Source organism: Pediculus humanus, genomic scaffold, assembly GCF_000006295.1.
Source record: "Pediculus humanus corporis 1103172108305 genomic scaffold, whole genome shotgun sequence".
Taxonomy (NCBI): domain Eukaryota; kingdom Metazoa; phylum Arthropoda; class Insecta; order Psocodea; family Pediculidae; genus Pediculus; species Pediculus humanus.
In genome coordinates, this window is record NW_002987874.1 from 1 (window position 1) to 19,191 (window position 19,191).

At 27.9% G+C, this 19,191-nt stretch overlaps 5 protein-coding genes across 5 annotated transcripts; 2 read left to right on the forward strand and 3 right to left on the reverse strand.

Moving 5' to 3' along the window:
* Positions 1-2,847: 2,847 nt before the first annotated feature.
* Phum_PHUM574520 (Cysteine-rich hydrophobic domain 2 protein, putative) lies at positions 2,848-4,101 on the reverse strand (the record flags this gene model as incomplete). Its single annotated transcript, XM_002432122.1, has 4 exons — positions 2,848-2,898; positions 2,978-3,094; positions 3,398-3,608; positions 3,983-4,101. 4 exons carry the CDS (start codon positions 4,099-4,101, stop codon positions 2,848-2,850), a joined length of 498 nt encoding a protein of 165 aa, XP_002432167.1.
* Positions 4,102-4,351: 250 nt separating this feature from the next.
* Positions 4,352-5,923, reverse strand: Phum_PHUM574530 (caspase-8, putative; the record flags this gene model as incomplete). Its single annotated transcript, XM_002432123.1, has 1 exon — positions 4,352-5,923. One exon carries the CDS (start codon positions 5,921-5,923, stop codon positions 4,352-4,354), a length of 1,572 nt encoding a protein of 523 aa, XP_002432168.1.
* Positions 5,924-6,658: 735 nt separating this feature from the next.
* Positions 6,659-9,574, forward strand: Phum_PHUM574540 (protein NUF1, putative; the record flags this gene model as incomplete). The annotated part of the gene is made up of 2 exons (XM_002432124.1): positions 6,659-8,596; positions 8,831-9,574. 2 exons carry the CDS (start codon positions 6,659-6,661, stop codon positions 9,572-9,574), a joined length of 2,682 nt encoding a protein of 893 aa, XP_002432169.1.
* A 769-nt stretch (positions 9,575-10,343) lies between these two features.
* On the forward strand, positions 10,344-10,934 carry Phum_PHUM574550 (uncharacterized protein; the record flags this gene model as incomplete). The annotated part of the gene is made up of 3 exons (XM_002432125.1): positions 10,344-10,533; positions 10,623-10,709; positions 10,792-10,934. 3 exons carry the CDS (start codon positions 10,344-10,346, stop codon positions 10,932-10,934), a joined length of 420 nt encoding a protein of 139 aa, XP_002432170.1.
* Positions 10,935-12,157: 1,223 nt separating this feature from the next.
* On the reverse strand, positions 12,158-13,206 carry Phum_PHUM574560 (Heparin-binding growth factor 1 precursor, putative; the record flags this gene model as incomplete). Its single annotated transcript, XM_002432126.1, has 4 exons — positions 12,158-12,352; positions 12,476-12,579; positions 12,666-12,859; positions 13,178-13,206. The coding sequence occupies 4 exons, from the start codon at positions 13,204-13,206 to the stop codon at positions 12,158-12,160; spliced, it is 522 nt and encodes a 173-aa protein (XP_002432171.1).
* Positions 13,207-19,191: the final 5,985 nt, after the last annotated feature.

Sequence of the window (19,191 nt, forward strand, 5' to 3'; positions counted from 1 at the left end):
AATAATAATAATAATTAAACAACAACGATAAATAATAATAATAATAATAATTACTTAAATAAAACTAATAATTTACACGTGAATCAATTAATATTATAATAATGTTCGTGTATTGTTTTTTCTTTTTCTTTATTATTTGTAGGTAACAATATTATTAATAATAGTAATAATAATAATAATAATAATAATAATAATAATAATAATAATAATAATAATAATATTCAATGCCGTGAATAACTATAACAATTATTATTACAATGACGATGATAAATTTGCAACAATAATAATAATATTATCATTTAAAAAAAAAAAAAACAAACGAAAATTTTGCAAAAAAGCAAACTAATTATTATTATTATTATTATTATCGTTTAACGTAACTAAATATTCTAAATATATATTTAAAAAAAAAAAAAAAAAAAAACAGGCACAAAAATGCAAACGATAAATTAAAAATCGAATATTTATACAATCAATCAATCAATCATTCGTTTTACGTAAATACGACGAAGATTTTTTGTATGATTTTTTTTTTTATATGTACAACATTTGAACGTTGAGGAAGACTCATTTTACGAGAGAGAGAGAGAGAGAGAGAGATACACTGACAATAATAATAATAATAATAATAATAATAATAATAATAATAATAATAATAATAATAAATCGGATGGAGAAACGTTTTTTTTTTTTTAATATAAAATTTAAAATCAAAAATGAAAAAAAAAACATTCGTCCGTCATTAACCATTTCACGAACAATAAAATCTTTATTGTTTTATTATTATTATCATCATCGCGAATGACGTAATGGAAAAAAGAAAAAAATGGCGACAATTTATTATTATTATTATTATTATTATTATTATTATTATTATACGGTTGAAAATCAATCATTCGTTCAAAGCCCCGAATAAAATTTTCTTCTAAAATAAAAAAAAAAAAAAAATTTAATAATAATAATAATGATAATAATAACGATGATAATTTTCTTCTCCCTCACGAACGTTTCTTCTCTCTCTCTCGCTTACATTTAATGTAACGCAAAAAAAAAAAAAAAACGCGGCAAACACCCTCATTTTTTTTAAAAACAAAATGAGGGCATTGCACTATTTTAATAAAAAAAAAAAACGCGCGCGTAAAATTTCAAAAAAAAAAAAAAAAAATGTCGCTAACTTTTTTTTTTTTTTTTTTTTTTGGCATTCGATTTATTTAAATTATACAACCCCTACAATTCTAAAAAATCTATTTTTTCGAACAAACAAACAAACAAACAAAAAACCGTTTACAACCCTACAATTATTATTATTATTGTTATTATTATTAGAACCAAAGTTATTAACTTTCCCAAAATGAAAAAAAAAAAAAAAAACCGTTAATATAAACTTTCACTGCAAATTCACGTATAACAACAAAACTACTGCAAATTTTCAACGGGGGGGGGTACAAGGAGGGAGGAGGTAAAGGGGGAGGGGGAGGGGTAAAAAAGGGGGAAATTAAAAAACGGTTTGATTGTAACTAACAAGCTGCAAAAAAAATTACAATTTTTTTTCTTAAAACTTTTTAAAAAAACGCATAACATTTAACGCGAGCAATAAAATCTAACACACTCTACAATTTAATCATTATTATTATTATAATTCGACGACGACGACGCATCCCTGCAAAATTTACACGTACATTTACACGTGCGTACGAATATATATATTTATATGCGTCACAAAAAGGAGAGACCGTAATTTGTTTTTACGTAATAAAAATTTATTTATTTGTTTTATTATGATCCAAACGAATATTATTTACGTTTGGAAAAAAATAAATAAATAAATAAAAATTGATTTTTTTGGCTTTTACATAACAATTACCGGAATATGAGAAATATTTATTTTAAAGAGTTCGATGACATTTTTTTTTGTGTGTGAAAATGCTGACAACAACAACAACAAATTCCCGTTTAAATTTTTAAATCGACAGTTACAAACAAACGCAAACAAACAAACAACAAACGCATAATAACGCACGTGTACGCGTGTGTGTAAATAAATGGATGCATCGTCTACGTCTATTTCTATATTAAAAACCATGCAAAAAAAAAAAAAAAAAAAAAAAACAATTTTTCATCCCTACTTAAAAATATATTCAAATCAAAACCCAAGAAACTTTTCAAGGCACCTACAGTTTTTGATGTTTTCAGTCTAACTTTATTTTATTATTATTATTATTATTATTATTATTATTATTATTATTATTATTATTTTTCCTCTTTTCGATTTATAACATTAAATGATTTTTTTGTTTGCATAAAAACGCGCTTTCTCACAATCGAATCATTTTTTTATCATTATTATTATTATTATTATTATTATTAACTTTTATTCTTCGTTAACAGTATCAGTTTCACCAATATCATTATCATTATCATTATCATTATTATTGTTAGACGAAAAAAAAAAAAAAAAAAAAAAAGTTTACCCTGTACAAAGAAAAAATAAACGATGACGATGACGATGACGATGACGACGACGATGACGTAAATGATGACAACTTCCGCATCCGGTCCCGATTATTATTTACATCCATCAAAACAGTATAACAATAATAATAATAATAATAATAGTATCAACAACAACAACAATAACAACAACATAATAGAATCATAGTTTTTCTTTTCTTCTTCTTCTTCCTCTTCTACTTCATCTTTATCTCAACGTTTTCCCATTTTCTTCTCTCTCTCTCTCTCTCTCTTTCTTCATCCATTCATCCATTCATTTACCATTCGTTTATCTTCGATTGTTTTTTTTTATTTCATTTTCTTTTCTTTTCTTTTTTACTTTCTTTTTTTTCGTTTTTAATCAGGCCGATAAATTGGTAATTTAGGTATAAATTCAATTAGGAGAACCTTAAAAAAAAAAAAACCAAAACGATAAAACATTACAAATTTCTTAAAATCATTTTATAAAATCACATGAGGAACTTACATATTCCATCATTGATGATGAATCGCATCTTTGTTTAGCCAACCTCCAATGAAGTCCTAATTTATGATACAAATGATTATTTTCCCATTCTAATAATTTATCTAAAGAGTGTTGAGTCTGAAAACAAACAAACAAACAAAAACAAAATGGTGGAGGTTTAAATTTAACACTCGAATATTGTGTCACAAAATTTAAATTAAATAAATAATTTTCAATTGTAATATTTATCATCATCATCATCATCATCATCATTGTTTCTCATTATTCTGTGATTCATTAAATGACTAACAAACTAACATGCACATATCAAATTACATAGGCTCAAATTGAAAATTAATTTATTATTATTATTATTTATATTTTTTGGCCGATAATTTATTATGAGGATTTAATTGAGGATATATTTAAATAAATACTCACTCTTTTGCTAAGACATATAACAGGCCATAGAGAACAACCTAATGTACAACAACAGCAAATGCAACCGCAAAATAACCATTTAACATTTACTGGAAGTGTTTTTTTAAGAATACTATTTATTCTCATTATGGTAGCTTGAAATTCTTCAGGTGCCACCCTCGATACTAAACCAGTAGGAAATTCTGAATCGAATCTATTGCTTAACCCAAATCTAAAAAACAAAATCAATCAAACTTGATTAGAAATTTTTATTTTCATTTCGACAAATTTAAGTAAATCAATTTTTAAAAGAAAAATTTAAATGGTAGTTATTCTCAATTAAAAATAAAATAAAAACAATTAAATTAAAATTTAAAATGGAAAAAGTTAATGTCAATTGAATTATAGATAGAAATTTACATGATAAAAATATAAATGTAAGCAATAGTTTTAGTGACCTTTTTTTTTTTTTCATAAAAAAATTTAAGTTGCATTTCATAAATAATGAATTGTTGATTGCCTATACAAAATCCTTTGTCATTCTTAAATTTTTTAATTTTTTTCAAATAAAAAAATGCTCACTATCGAAATAATAACTAAACTCACACAGTCATGTTTCCAGCCCCCCTCACGACAACGGGATCAGGTACCATTTTAACGTAGGGATCATCCATCGGCTCATCATTTTCTTCTTCTTCCTCATATATAGCATCAAAATCCGCCATTTTGTTTCTTAATCCAAAACACTTAAACGTACAATTGAGTACTTTGCTCTTTTTAAAAGAATCTAAAACCACGACAAATCCACCGCCTTTTAAATTAATTTTTCGAATCGGATCCTCAATTTTTAAAACTTTTGTATTAAATTTAAACGGGGGGGGGGGGAATTAAACTTTACGATAAAATGTGTTGGAATAATTTAAGGTACGATATTTTCAAACGTTAAATAATAATTTTTAGTTAAAAAATTTTAATTTATTTCTTAATTAAGTTTTTTAATCGAATTAAGTCACCATTTTTTAGTAAAAACTCTTCGAAAACATTTTCAAATATTATCCTTTCTAATATTTTTCTTTTTGCATTTTGTTTATTTTTTTCAACATGAGGAAATTTTACTTTTGCTCTCAGTGACAATAACATACTCGGAACCATAAATTGATTTTCATATACTTTCCTCCTTAAATTATTGTTGACTCTGGTGAATATTTCCACTAAATCAGCCACATCGCCAAATCTCCACAATTCATTACAAAATTCTTGTATGTACCATGATCCATTATATTTATCTCTAAATGAGGCAAAACCTTGAACCGTAGACCAAGCAATAAGGGAATCCCCTCTTTGTGGTCCCATAAAAATTTCTTCTTTTTGTTTAGATGCAATGATTCCATCTCTCAAAATGTTTCCATTTTCATTTTCCATACACATTTTTTGCCATTTTTCTCCCTGACATGATTGCACAATAAATATTTTAGGTTTTCCAATTAAATTGGGACAAATCTCTGCTTGAAATACCATTTCGATTGTGTTCATGTCTACCGCTTGCGAATCTGACGTGTAAATAACATTTTCACTACCATGTGATAAAATAATTAAAATAAATGCAGAATGATTTTTATCAATAGCTCTTGTATAAAATTCTAATGTCGTTATTAATTCATCAAATGTTAAATCGTAATGTATTCTAATATCAAATCCATAATTGCTAAAAACTTCGACTAGTCTTTCAACATCTTTTTCAGTTCCCCACCTTGTGTCAAATTTTGAATCTGTAAAAACTTTTTCATTAATTATAACACAATATCCCAAATTGTTTTTTTTAATTATGGGATAACATTCTGAATGTTGAAAATCAGACTTTATAACTATACTATTTCGTATCAGGTTTATATTACTTTGCTCGACTATAATTTCAATGCCGGGTACATAATTTGAAAAATTAATCGATTTTAAAACTTTTATTAAAGCATCCAAATTAATATTCTCATCTGGATTTAAATTAATCACTCGATATTTGCTCCAAAGTAAAAATTTATATTCCAAATACTTGAATCCCTTTTCGTCATCATCATTATGATAATCGATTTCATTTTTTAAATCCATAGCTTCGATTAATCTGCGAGTGTCTTCTTTATCGAGATCTTCACAAATGTTATATAATAATTTTCTTATATTCGAGACAGAATCAGCTTTTAGATTGTTCTTGGGTAAAAATTTTTTTTTCATTTCATTTTTATCATATCCTAATAATTTAATCGATTGATAATGTTGAATTATGGTCAAAAATTCAGAGAATAAAATTTTCCAAGAATCATTTTGGAAAATATTTTGTTCCATGAGCCAATTAAAAAATAAATTATTTCTAGATGAATGAGAAGTTTCTTTGAAAAGGAGTTTCATTGTAATTAACGCATATTCCGGTGATTTGCACATTAAAAATATCAATGAGATTTGATCCCATAGTTTTAAACGGTTTGTTATTTCAGATAACGTTGATCTTAACTCGTAATCCTTTTCCCAACCTTCTTTCAAAAACGGATTATCCATAATGGGAAACTCGATGGAAAAAATTAAACGATTCAACGGTTTTTCGAATCGGTACAATGAAATATTAACGGCTATTCATTTTTTACCACGCTTATTTAATTTGAAATTCCTGACTGGAAGCATACCTTAGTTTAATAAATTAAAATTCAACAAACGAGAAATAAAGTTTGACATTTAAAACTACTTTACTTTTGTGATAGTACATCACAGTTACTTTACGATTGACGTGGAAATAAAATCAAGTGTTTTCAATTTTCCTAATGACACGATATTTTAAATTAAGTAGTCAGAATTTTTTAACGGTTATTGAAATGAATCAATGTGTTTAGTTTATTTTTTTTGTGTAAAATCATTTTTTAAAATCAGTTAATATTTTATAAATAATTTTTGAATAGGTATAATTTATATATAATTTTTATTTTTTTATGTTTTTTGAAATATTACCCGGAATCAGTTACAACTTCTGAAAATTGTTGAGTGACGCTATTTTTTTTTTTTTTTGGAGGGATTCGTTTTTGATGCACCCGGATAATTTGTTTACATTATAAATAATTTTAATAAAATTTGCTTTAAAATGAAACGTTTGATTGTGTACGATTGTGTTATTTTTCATAAAATAATGATTTTTATTTACTGTAGCTGGATTTGTCCTTGTTAAAATTTGTAAGCCTAATTTAATTTTATTTATTTTAATTTTTAGGCTAAATAATCTGAAATAAAAAATTGAAAATAAAAATGTCCAGATCAAAATTTTATGGAATCAATCAAGATGTTGTGCTACCTGATTTTTCTGATGATGATAATACAACCACCACCACAAACACAAAATCGAGAAGAGTCAGTTTTGGTACCAATTTTGTTAAGGAATTTATTGTCGGATCTGCTGTTTCAGCCCAGTGTGTTTTAGAATATGAACAAAATTTTTCATCATCTGATTCTTCGAATGCTCATTCAAGTCATTCAACAATCGAAAGTAAAATATTGGGACAAAATACATTTTCAATAGAAGATAATCATTTAAGTAATTTTACTGCAGGAGTTGGTTGTGAGCCGATGAGTATGGAAAATTCTAACAAAAGTTTCGGTCCCAGGTTTTCCAGAACGGTTTGTTTTAATGCAGACTCGCCAACTGCTGAAATGGAATTTACAGGAGGGTGTTTAACACTTGCCAAAAGTATATTGGAAAAAAAAAATAAGGAAATGACTGTTATTATTGAAGCGAAGACTAAAAGTCAAAAAGACGAAGTGATAAGCATTAACGAAACAAAATATTTTGATGGCACTCAATTTGACATGAGTATGACTCATTGTTTTAAATCAAAAGACAATAGAAAAGATGGTAAAAAATTTGACGATGAAAAAACAAGAGTCTTTAGCGAGTTTGATAACGAAATGAGCATCACCAGATGCAGCAAAATATTCAATGTGAGAAATTCAAAAATTTTCAACTCAAATGATAATAACGAGAGTAATAGTTTAGATGATTCTTGTAAGGAAAATAGAATACCACTCGACATGATCATGAAACATTTAGATCAAGATAGTTCTGATTTGGAAAATTCTTTGTTCAATCCTGAGAAATCATTAAATGACGTCTTAAATCCTTTTAACATATCTTGCGGTTCTGAAAAATTAAATATGAATGAATCCATGGATATAAGTAGAGATTTTCAATGTAATAATATAATCGAAGCATCGAGAATTGTGGAAACGAAAAAAATAGAAAAGGTAATATTAGTAAATAATAAGAACATAACAGAAACAAGATTTTCTGGAGAAGAGAATACGAGTAGAATACCGGATGATGATAAAATTTTAAGTGAAAAATGTGAGAATAAAATGTCACCAACGAAGGAAAGTCCTGATGAGGATGAGTGCCAAGCACCAGAAGACAAAGATAAAGAAAAAGAATTAGCCATGTTAATTGACAGCACGATTTGCGAGAGTTCAGAGCCGATGAATGAAGCCGAAGGAGACGTGATTTTACCTGAAAATATAAGCGAATGGTTAAATCAAACGGAAGTTGAAAAATCGGAAACGATTTCGGAAACTCTGAACGGATTCGTTGAACGCGAAGAAGAAAAAGATAAAGACGAACCCGACCGCGTTGAAAACATTTTGAATGGTAGCCTTAAATCTACAATAGAAGAAAATATGGAGAAAGATAAAACATTGGAAGACGTTGAAATGATGGATGAGGTTTGCGAGGAAGAAGTCAATCGATCGAAAACGTTAACGCAAGAAACGTCTTTAAATCAAGAGGAAACAAAAGCAGAAGAAAAAGATGAATTAATTAAAGATGGTAATCATTGCTACGAGTGTGACGAAGAAGTTTTTGGAAGTAAAGAAGGAAAAAAATCAGAAAATGATTTGGAAAATTTACCTGAATCGATTGAAAATATAATTTGTAGTTCGCAAGACGACAGTAAAAAAGATGCTTATGAAGATCGAGACGTCGAATCGACTGAAAACAGGAACGAGGATAAGGAAATGGTAGGTGAAGCTGCAGAAAAAGAAAATGTAATGGAAATGCCAGGAGCATACGGAAATATCAACAAAAAAATTTTCCGAGAGGAATTTGATGAAATGAATGATGGTGATGGTTCGAGAACCATAGAGCAACCACAAAAAAAAATTAAATATTCGGATGAAGAAGATGACATGATGAATTTGGTGGACGGGGAAGAAAAAGAGAAAGAGGATGCGGAAATGGAAGAAGACAAAAATGAAATATCAAAAGAAGTCGTGAATTCGAATGCGAAAGAAACAAAAGAAAATGAAGTCGAGGAAAGAAAGAAAAATGAAAATGAAAATGTTGCAATGACGTTTGAAGAAACGAAAGAGAATGCAAAAGAAGTAGAACAGGAAGAAGAAGAAGACAAAACCGGAAATGAAGAAATTACGGAGCCGCCATTGGTCGATAAAAAAATAATCGAAAATTTAATAAATCAATCGAAGGAATCCGGTTGCGTTTGGTCTCTCGCCGATCATTTCTATTACAATAAAAATAAATATGGAAAATGGTTTTTCAAATTTCAACTGTTGAAAAATTATGCGGAAGTCGTGGTCGAATTGAAAGTTTCCGACAAAAATTCGTTGGATTCGTACAGTTCGGTTAAAAATGTCGAAATCGAATTTAAAAACGAGGAGGAAAAATCGAAAGATTACAAAACAACTTTGGAATTTGGATATTCACATTTCCAGAGATATTTGAACAAGCAAAAAAAATCAATCAAAACAATACTTCACCTTTCGTATTTTTTAGATCAAATGAATTCGTTCACGAGAAAATTAAACGAAAATCTCGGGCAAATTTACGAAATACTGACGTCATATCCGGGAAGCAAATTAAAAGACTCCGTTTTATCATTCAGACTCTTTAGTTTTCCCATTTTATTCAGCGTCGTCGTTTGCATCAACTTAACGGATTTCGACAGGTTGTCGAAATCATCGTTGAAATTCGAACATCATTTCGGTAAAGCAGACGAAAATAAAATTCAAGAAATATTCGAAGAATGTCTCGAAAGGGATAATAATTCGCTCTGCGAATTCATCGTCAATTGCACGTGTGACATAATCGAAAGGGAAAAATTAACGGGTAAAATAAGTAAAAGGGATCACATAAGTTTTCTTCCGGTTAAATATCGATAAATAACGGTCGTAATTTTAAAACTTTTTTTGTTTTTTTCTCGTGAAACACGAATCGCTTTTTTCTCTCATGTCTAAAAGTTGTTAGCGTACGGCGCGACGTGGAATCAGATAAAATTTTGCCGGGTGTGCGAGCGCCAAAGCGGCGAAATTTAGAACTAAATGACAAAATGGATTATTAAGTGCAAATGAACGTTAACGAATAACTTTTTAATTAAATATATATTCTTCCGACTAACCTTTTTTTTCGTTGGCAAATGTTTATTATTTCATTTTGTAAAATCATATTTAAAAAAAAATTATGTGTTACGTCATAAATTAGATGTACCAAGTGGAATATGTATAAATTTTTATTAGTTTATAAAAAAAAAGGTTAAAACAAATTTCTTACTTTTATTTGTACATAACTTTTATTAGGATTAAGTGTTTGAATCAATTGAATTTATTTTGTAATTTAAAAAAAAAAAAAAATTTATATCATTTTAATAAAAATTTTAATACAATATAAATAAGAAAATTATCAAAATGTTATTTTATTTATTTATTTAATTATTTATTGGATTTTTATTCCGTCGTTATTAATAAATAATTTGTTCAAAATAAGATTTTAAAAGAGTTGAAAGGAGAAGATGTTGGCGGGCGCAGGTGCTGCCCTCAATGTCAACGATTAATTAGTGCCACGTTATTTTTTTTCACGGAAAGACAGTACTTAGTTGTCATAATTATAATTTTAGTCATTGATTAAATAGAAAGTGCAATAATATTTAATAAAATGTCAGTTAATAAAAGTCAAGATGATTTAAATAATATTCCTTTGGCCGATGATGATCCACAAGCTGTTATTCAAGACGAAATTGAAAATGGTGATAATTCAAATGTCACTCATTCAATGAACAGGCAGCGGAGTTTAGAATCATTACCATCGAGTTTTACTAATGGAAGTAGCAGTCCCGGACCGAATAGTAAATTATATTTACATTGACTAAAATATCATTTCTCTTTTATTATTATTATTATTATTAAACAAAAATGGATATGAATTTTTTTAAAGGTTTAGATCCAGACATCAGTCCTGATGAACAAGAAGAAAAAGCTAGATTAATATCACAAGTTTTAGAGCTTCAGAACACATTAGATGGTAAGATTATTTAGGAATTTCATTTTAAAAAAAAAAAAAACAATTTTTTAAATTCGCATGACACACGTTCATATTTTTCTAGATCTTTCACAAAGAGTCGATAGTGTTAAAGAAGAAAATCTTAAATTAAGATCTGAAAATCAAGTACTCGGACAGTACATTGAAAATTTAATGTCTGCCTCTAGCGTGTTTCAATCGACATCACCCAGATCGAAAAAAAAATGAAAGTGTGTTTCATTTCCTATTCTCTGATTTGCTTCATTTAATTATTTTCTTCAAAATAATAATAATAATAATAATAATAACAATTCCCACCTTTATTTTCACAGTATAAACTTTTATTTATTTTGCTTCGAAAATAAATCGATATATATTTTAAAAGCAAATAATCGGAGATAGAAAATGAATGAAATCGAAATCAAAAAAAAAAAAAGGTTTTCCCTCATTTATTATTATCATTATTATCACAATGGTAATTAATAATGTACTATTCTATTAATTGTAAAATTTATTCAATGCCTAGTCAAGCTTATGTATAAAAAAAAATTGCACAAATATTTAAGCTAAATCGTTTTATTATATATATATTAAAAAAAATATTACAATGTTGTGAATCGTTAAAGAAACTATTGTTTTTCTCTCTCTCTATTTATTGCAAAAAAAAAGCTGTGAATGTTGTAAATGTGTGTGTGTGTGTGTGCAACAACAACAATTAATTACTTGCCATATTTTATTCACAAACATTTTAAATTAACAACAACAACCGCAATAACAAACAGATAAATAAAAAAAATTTGTTTTCAAATATGATAAAAATTACATGTAATTAATTTAAATACATAAAAAATATATTTATTTATCGATATGTATTATTAAGTTTAGAATATTTAATAAATTGAATTTAAAAAGTTATTAAAAAGACACATAAATAATTAAATTTAATAAATAAATAAAAACGCTTTATTTATATAAAAAATTATTTATATTTATAAATTTTTTTTTTTTTTTTTTTTTTTTTTGTTATTTAATTTTAAGTACATTTTTTTTTTTAAATTTTTTTTCGCGTACACCACGTGATTAAAAATATTATTATTATTATTATTAGTTTTTTTTTTATGCAAAAATTTTGTGTGATGCATTCTGCATTTTTTTAATAAAAAAAAAATTTTAAAAGTTAAAAAAGATTTTATTTTTTTTGTAAAAAAAAAGATTTTTTCTAAATGAGTAGGAGGGGGAGGGGAGAGGGGAAAACGGTAAACGGAAATTATAATTTTTATTTAGAGAGAGAGAGAGAGAGAGAGGAAAGGGAGATAGGGGAAAAAAAATCTAAATGCAATTGTGGAATGAAAAAAAAAACCGACAAATTTTCTTTATGTTTAGCTTACGTGTTAATAAAAAAAAAAAAATATGACCGACTTACTCGACACAACATATTATTATCATTACATTTACCAATATTTTTTTCTTCTAGGTAAAAATTGTATAGCTTTTTGTCCGTATTTTGTTTGTGGTCCCGGTTTTCCTTTTCCTGATTTTTTTATACCAACGTACCATCCCAAATGAGCCCATTTTTTCGATAAATATAAATTATATTGTCCGTACACTAATTCTACGAAAACGGTCGCATCGTTTTTACCATTTACCTAAAAAATCATCATCATCATCATCATCATTATCATTATCATTATCATTTGAGTGTGGGATGAAAAGCGACATTGAAAATTGTTTTTTTTTCCCCCTTTTTGAATTTTATTAAAAAAACTCACTTCTCCATACAATCTTCCTTTTTTGTTCATTGCCAAATAAAGATTCGATTGTAGACCTTTTATTTTAACTTCTCCAAAATTTTCCGAACTCAATTCCACAAGAGCTATAACAATAATAATAATAATAATGATAATGATAATAATGATGATAACAGAGGGGAAAAAAAAAGAAAAATTTTTTAATGCCGACCGTTAGGATTTGTATCTTCGTCGGTTCCGCGAACTTTTTTATCTGGAAAAATGGCTAATAAATATCCAGTACGACAATAAAGTTGCATTCTAAAACCGAAAACCGGATTTCCTTTAAATAAATTAAATCTGTAATTGGGCGGAAACCATTTTGATCTTTTAGAAACGGTTGAATTTTTTGAATTTGAAGAACATCTAAAAAAAAAAAAGTTCGATGACACTAAATAATGAATGAATGAATGAATGAAAATTTTTTCTTTTTTACTAATGCTAAAAAAAAAAAAAAAAAAAAAAATCGTCTCGGTTAAAATTTATAATCGTTTTATATAAAAAAATTTTTTTGAAAGTAAAAAAATATGGATAGAAAAATGGCGTCTGAAATCCAAATCGAAAAAAAAAAAAAATTATGCGTGGGCGTTTATAATATCTCGCCAGATTTTTTTTTTTTTTTTCTATTCTGGCACTCTCGAAAATAACTCTAAAAATAACACGGGAGGAAAAAAAAAATTAAACGACTCTCCATAAATCGAAAATTGTTGCATAAGTGTATAAACAAACAAACAAACAAACAGTGAAAAAATTTTACATCATCTTGCAAAAAATTAATCCAAAAAAAAAAAAAATTTTTTTTTTCATTTTTTAATTATTACAAACTTGTTTTTTTTTTTTTTTTAAAAAAAACCTACAATTAATTTATACAAAATTAAAACCTACAACGAATTTATTCAAGGTTTTGTTACGATAATAATAATAATAATAAAAGATTGAGCTTTATATTACAGTCGGAACTGAATGGAAGAAATAAGTTAAACGCCAAGCGGCACATTAGCAGTTCCAGTAATAGAATATAGTTTTGGCCTCGTCGACTGGACAAAAGAAGAAATCACGAACCTGGACCGAAGAACAAGGAAAATATTAACTATGAAAGGTGCGTTACATCCAAAAGCTGATGTGGATAGATTGTACGTCAGCAGGAAAGATGGAGTAAGAGGATTACGACAAATAGAAGCGGCATACCAGAATGCCATTATTGGAATGGGAAAATACATAGAATCCCATCAAGAGGACCCTATCTTAGCCCAAGTTATACATGCAGAAGAAAAAATTACAAAAAAAGGAGTACTGAAAAGGGCAAAACAAATCATCAAAGAAAATAAAGAAAATGAGATAATGGAAGAAGGGCAACTTGCAACTTATGATAGCAAAGCCCAATCTCAGAAGAAATTAAAAGGCAAATGGGAACAGAAAAAGTTGCATGGGCAATACCTAAAAAGAATAAATGCCGAAGATATTAATAAGAAGAGCACGCACAATTGGCTACGGCGTGGAAAACTTAAAATTGAAACGGAAGCGTTTATTACAGCGGCTCAAGATCAGGCATTGCGGACCCATAACTATGAGAAAGTCATTCTGCCGAATTTGGCCGAATTTGCCAATCACGATCGGAAACCATCGACCATTTAATTTCCGGTTGTCCGTTACTGGCAAAACATGAATACTTAGAAAGGCACAATAAAATATGTCAATATCTCCATTGGAGTATATGCCGGGAATATGGAATGGATGGATTGCCCAAAGAGTGGTACAACCACATTCCAAGCCCGGTTACGACAGTAGGCCCATGCACAGCTCTGTATGATCAACAAATCCACACTGACAGAACTGTGTCAGCCAACAAACCGGATATCATCCTCAGAAGCATAATGCGAAAAAATGGTGTAAATTAATTGAGGTATCCGTGCCGGCAGAAAAAAACACCACAGCCAAAGAAGCAGACAAAAGGCTGAAATATAGAAATTTGGAAATTGAGATAACCAGGATGTGGGGAACAAAAACAGAAACGATTCCGGTCATCGTGGGAGCATCACTGGGAGCCATGCCACATTCAATAAAAGGAAATTTAAAGAAGATTTTGAAGAACCTAAAAGAAGAAACCATCCAGGAAATCGCACTATGTGGGACGGCCCACATTCTTCGGAAAATATTATAAATAGCACCACCGAAATTCGAGTATTTGTCCCTAAGGAATCGGGTAGAAACCTGGGATAAATACTTAAAAACCCCGACAAATAAGAGCCTTGTCGTGTTTAAAAGTGACCATAATAATAATAATTAAAATTGATTAAGTTGACATGCGTTTACATCATGTCAACTTATTAAATTAATTTTTAATAATTTTATTTAGTGATTTAGTTATAAGAAGTTATGTATGTATCAAAAGTTTTGTAATTTAGCCTAATTTATTGTAATATAATTATTTTTTTTAATATTAAATATTTGTTTTTTATTTTGTACTCCTGATTTTAAGGGAAAATTCACTGTTCCATTTTATTTTTTATTAAAAAACCTCCTCGGATCTTATGTTTTACGGATACATCGGAAAAAAAATGTTCGATTAAAAATCAAGTTAAAAATGACCGCGAAAATCCAACGTTTACGATTTATTCTAAAGTAGGTCGACCTTGAATCCAAGGCCATTAGTTTTAAATTTCAATTTTGTGAAAATTTTCATGGTCACGATTTTTCAACCAAGGTCGACCTTGTTTACTGTTTACGCTAAGTAGGACGACCTTGTATATTTTACCTGGCACACATTTTATTTTAAGCGGGAACCCAATGTTGCATTTTATTTTATTTTTATTCATTTTTTATTTTATTTTACTTTATACCTCTTGGGGTCTTATGTTTTTCTGATACATCAGAAAGGTAGAAGGGTAGAAACCTGGAATATATGTTGAAAAAGCTCCGACAAACATCAGGACGAATTGTCGTCATTATAATAATAATAATAATAATAATAATAAGCGGCATACCAGAATGCCATAATTGGAATGGGAAAATATATAGAATCCCATCAAAAGGACTTGTAGAATATGTGATGGATAATCCAAGGAGTGGTACAACCACAATCCAAGCCCGGTTACAACAGTAGGTTCATGCACAGTTCTGTATGATCAACAAATTCACACCGACAGAACTGTGCCAGCCAACAAACCGGATATCATCCTGAGAAGCATCATGTGGAAAAATGGTGTAACCTGATTGAAGTATCCGTGCCGGCAGAAAAAAATACCACAGCCAAAGAAGCGAGCAAAAAGTTGATATACCCAGGATGTGGGGAGTCAAAACAGAAACTATTCCGGTCATCGTGGGAGCAGCACTGGGAGCCATGCCACCACATTCAATAAAAGGAAATTTAAAAAAAGAAACCATCCAGGAAATCGCACTATGTGGAACGGCCCACATTCTTCGGAAAATATTATAAATAGCACCACCGAAATTCGAGCATTTATTCCCTAAGGAATCGGGTAGAGAGACTTGGAATAAATGTCGACAAATAAAAATCTTGTCGTGCTTAAAGGTGACAATAATAATAATAATAATAATAACAATAATAATAATAATAATAATATTAATAATAATAATAATAATAATAATAATAATAATAATAATAATAATAACAACGGTTAAAATTAATTACATGAGTTGACATGCAGTTACGTCATGTCAACTTATTTCATTGATTTCCATAGTTTTATTTAATAATTTAGTTATAAGTTATATACATCAAAAGTTTTATTATTTAGTCTACTTTATTGTAATATAATTAATTTTTTACATTATTTGTTTTTTATTTGTACTCCTGATTATAAGTGTAAACATAGATTGTATGTTATTTTACAACCACCATTTTCTTATGTTTGCCTGATACATCTTGGCGTATTTTACCATATTTTTAGTGTAAAATTTCAGTTAAGATAAGAAAAATTCAACTGCCTTAATTACTTAATATATTACTATAATATTATTAATTATTACTATTATATTATACTATATATTAGTAACATTAGATTACTTAAGTTTTTTAGGTACAAAATTGTAATTTGTGTACTGTGCATGCATTAAAGATGGAATGCATGAGGGAAAATAGTGGGAAAATTAAGTATTGAAATAGTTCTGAGGAAAAATTTATATGATAACTTATTCATGATTGTAATAAAGCAAAATGAGAACAAGATAAAGACCAAAAGGCAGATCTTGTTCTATTGTTGACACTGAGCCACTTATCTCACTTCTCCTGTTCCTGGTTATTATTCCAGAGATGTCAGTCACTGGAGCCCAGGAGTACAGGAGATAACTCTTTTCCATCGAATAAGATGGTCTTAGTGAGACTTACAAGAATTGTTGTCATGTCATAGGTTATAAAACCTATTCGTCAGGCATGCAGCATCACTTATATTCAAGCATTTATTCCTTAGGAATCGTATAGAAACCTGGAATAAATGTTGAAAAACAATCCGGCAAACATTAAGACGAATTGTCTTCGCGATTATGAGTGAAAATAATAATAATAATTTTTATTAAAAGGGAGAAGGGGGAGGGAAGGGGTAATAAAAAAAAAAGAAACAAACCTGGAATTGGGAGGATATTTAACATCTCGACGAAATCTCCCTAAGGACTCATTTCCTTCATCCGTTTCGTCATCAATAATTTCCAGTTCGCTATTTTCACTTTCATCCTCCTCATCCGATTCGGAACTCAAACGATCTTGAGATTTGGTTACGTCATCATTATTTTTTATTACGTCACCATCATTATTAATTTTTTCAATTTTTTTATTCGCGTTACCCATTTTTTTTTTTTTTTTTTTCAAAAATTCATTTGAAACGATTTTTTTTTGTAAAAAAAATTGTACGTTTCCTTTCGCAACGATTAAATAATAAAAACTAAAAAAAAAAAATTTTTTACGATACGAGGATTCCTTGGTCGAATTGCCAACTGCCAAAAAAAAAAAAAAAATAAATAAAAAAACTTAATTTAATTAATGATTTTTAACGGTTTTTCGTTTTCCAATTTCAAAGTGATTTTTTTTTTTCTAAATTATTTTTAGTATATTTTAGAGAGAGAGAGAGAGAGAGAGAGAGAGAGAGAGAGAGAGAGAGAAAGAGAGAGAATAATTTAACCGTTTAAACAAATTTTATTAAATAAATATTTATATATATTTTCGATACGAATTTTTTTTATATAAATAAAATTAAAAAAAAAAAAATGGCCGACATTTTCTCCCCCATTTGTTGAGAATTCAATGAAAGGAAATTTAAAGAAGATTTTAAAGAACCTAAAGGAAGAAACCATCCAGGAAGTCGCACTGTGTGGGACGGCCCACATTCTTCGGAAAATATTATAAATAGCACCACCGAAATTCGAGTATTTGTCCCTAAAGAATCGGGTAGAAACCTGGGATAAATACTTAAAAACCCCGACAAATAAGAGCCTTGTCGTGTTTAAGAGTGACCATAATAATAATAATAATTAAAATTGAATAAGTTGACATGCGTTTACATCATGTCAACTTATTAAATTAATTTTTAATAATTTTATTTAGTGATTTAGTTATAAGAAGTTATGTATGTATCAAAAGTTTTGTAATTTAGTCTAATTTATTGTAATATAATTATTTTTTTTATTATTAATTATTTGTTTTTTATTTTGTACTCCTGATTTTAAGCGAAAATTCACTGTTCCATTTTATTTTTTATTAAACCTCCTTGAATATTATGTTTTACGGATACATCGGAAAAAAATTTTCGATTAAAAATTAAGTTAAAAATGACCGCGAAAATCCAACGTTTACGATTTATTCTAAAGTAGGTCGACCTTGAATCCAAGGCCATTAGTTTTAAATTTCAATTTTGTGAAAATTTTCATGGTCACGATTTTTCAACCAAGGTCGACCTTGTTTACTGTTTACGCTAAGTAGGACGACCTTGTATATTTTACCTGGCACACATTTTATTTTAAGCGGGAATCCATTGTTTGAATTTTATTTTTTTCTATACCTCCTTGGGTATTATGTTTTTCTGATACTTTTGGCCAAAATTTTCGATGTTTTTTAGGTAAAAAAATTGAAATTTGTTTACTGTGTATAAGGATGTACATTAAGGATGAAAAAAAAAAAGAAAAATTATAATTCACAATAATAAATTATATTTTTATTAAAATTAAATTTTTTTATGTCTTTTTTTTCCCCATAATTATTCAACATGTAATTTTATGCAATAAAATTAAAATAAATAAATAAATTGAAAAAAAAAAGTTTACATTATTTCATTGGGGGGGGGGGGGGGAGAGAATAAATTTACAATAAAACTTAAAACGATAAAATCATACAAGAACAAAAGGGCGTTCAAATCAATTTTTTTTTCCCGCACGATCACAATAAGTTTAATAATAATAATAATATTTTGTTTTAACTCGAAACGCGTTTTCATAAAAAATAAAATAAAATTTGACTTATTATTATTGAATTACATTTTATACTTATTTTAGTTTTTCTTATACTTTGACTAACATTAATAATAATAATAATAATGATATTGATGACAATATCGACAGTGATAATAATAATAATAAAATTATCTAAAATCAATCATCGAGTCACGAAATTAAAATAAATAAATAAAAAAAAATAGCATTTTTTTATATTATTATTTCTCTTAACCTAATTCATTTTTTTCTCCTTTACC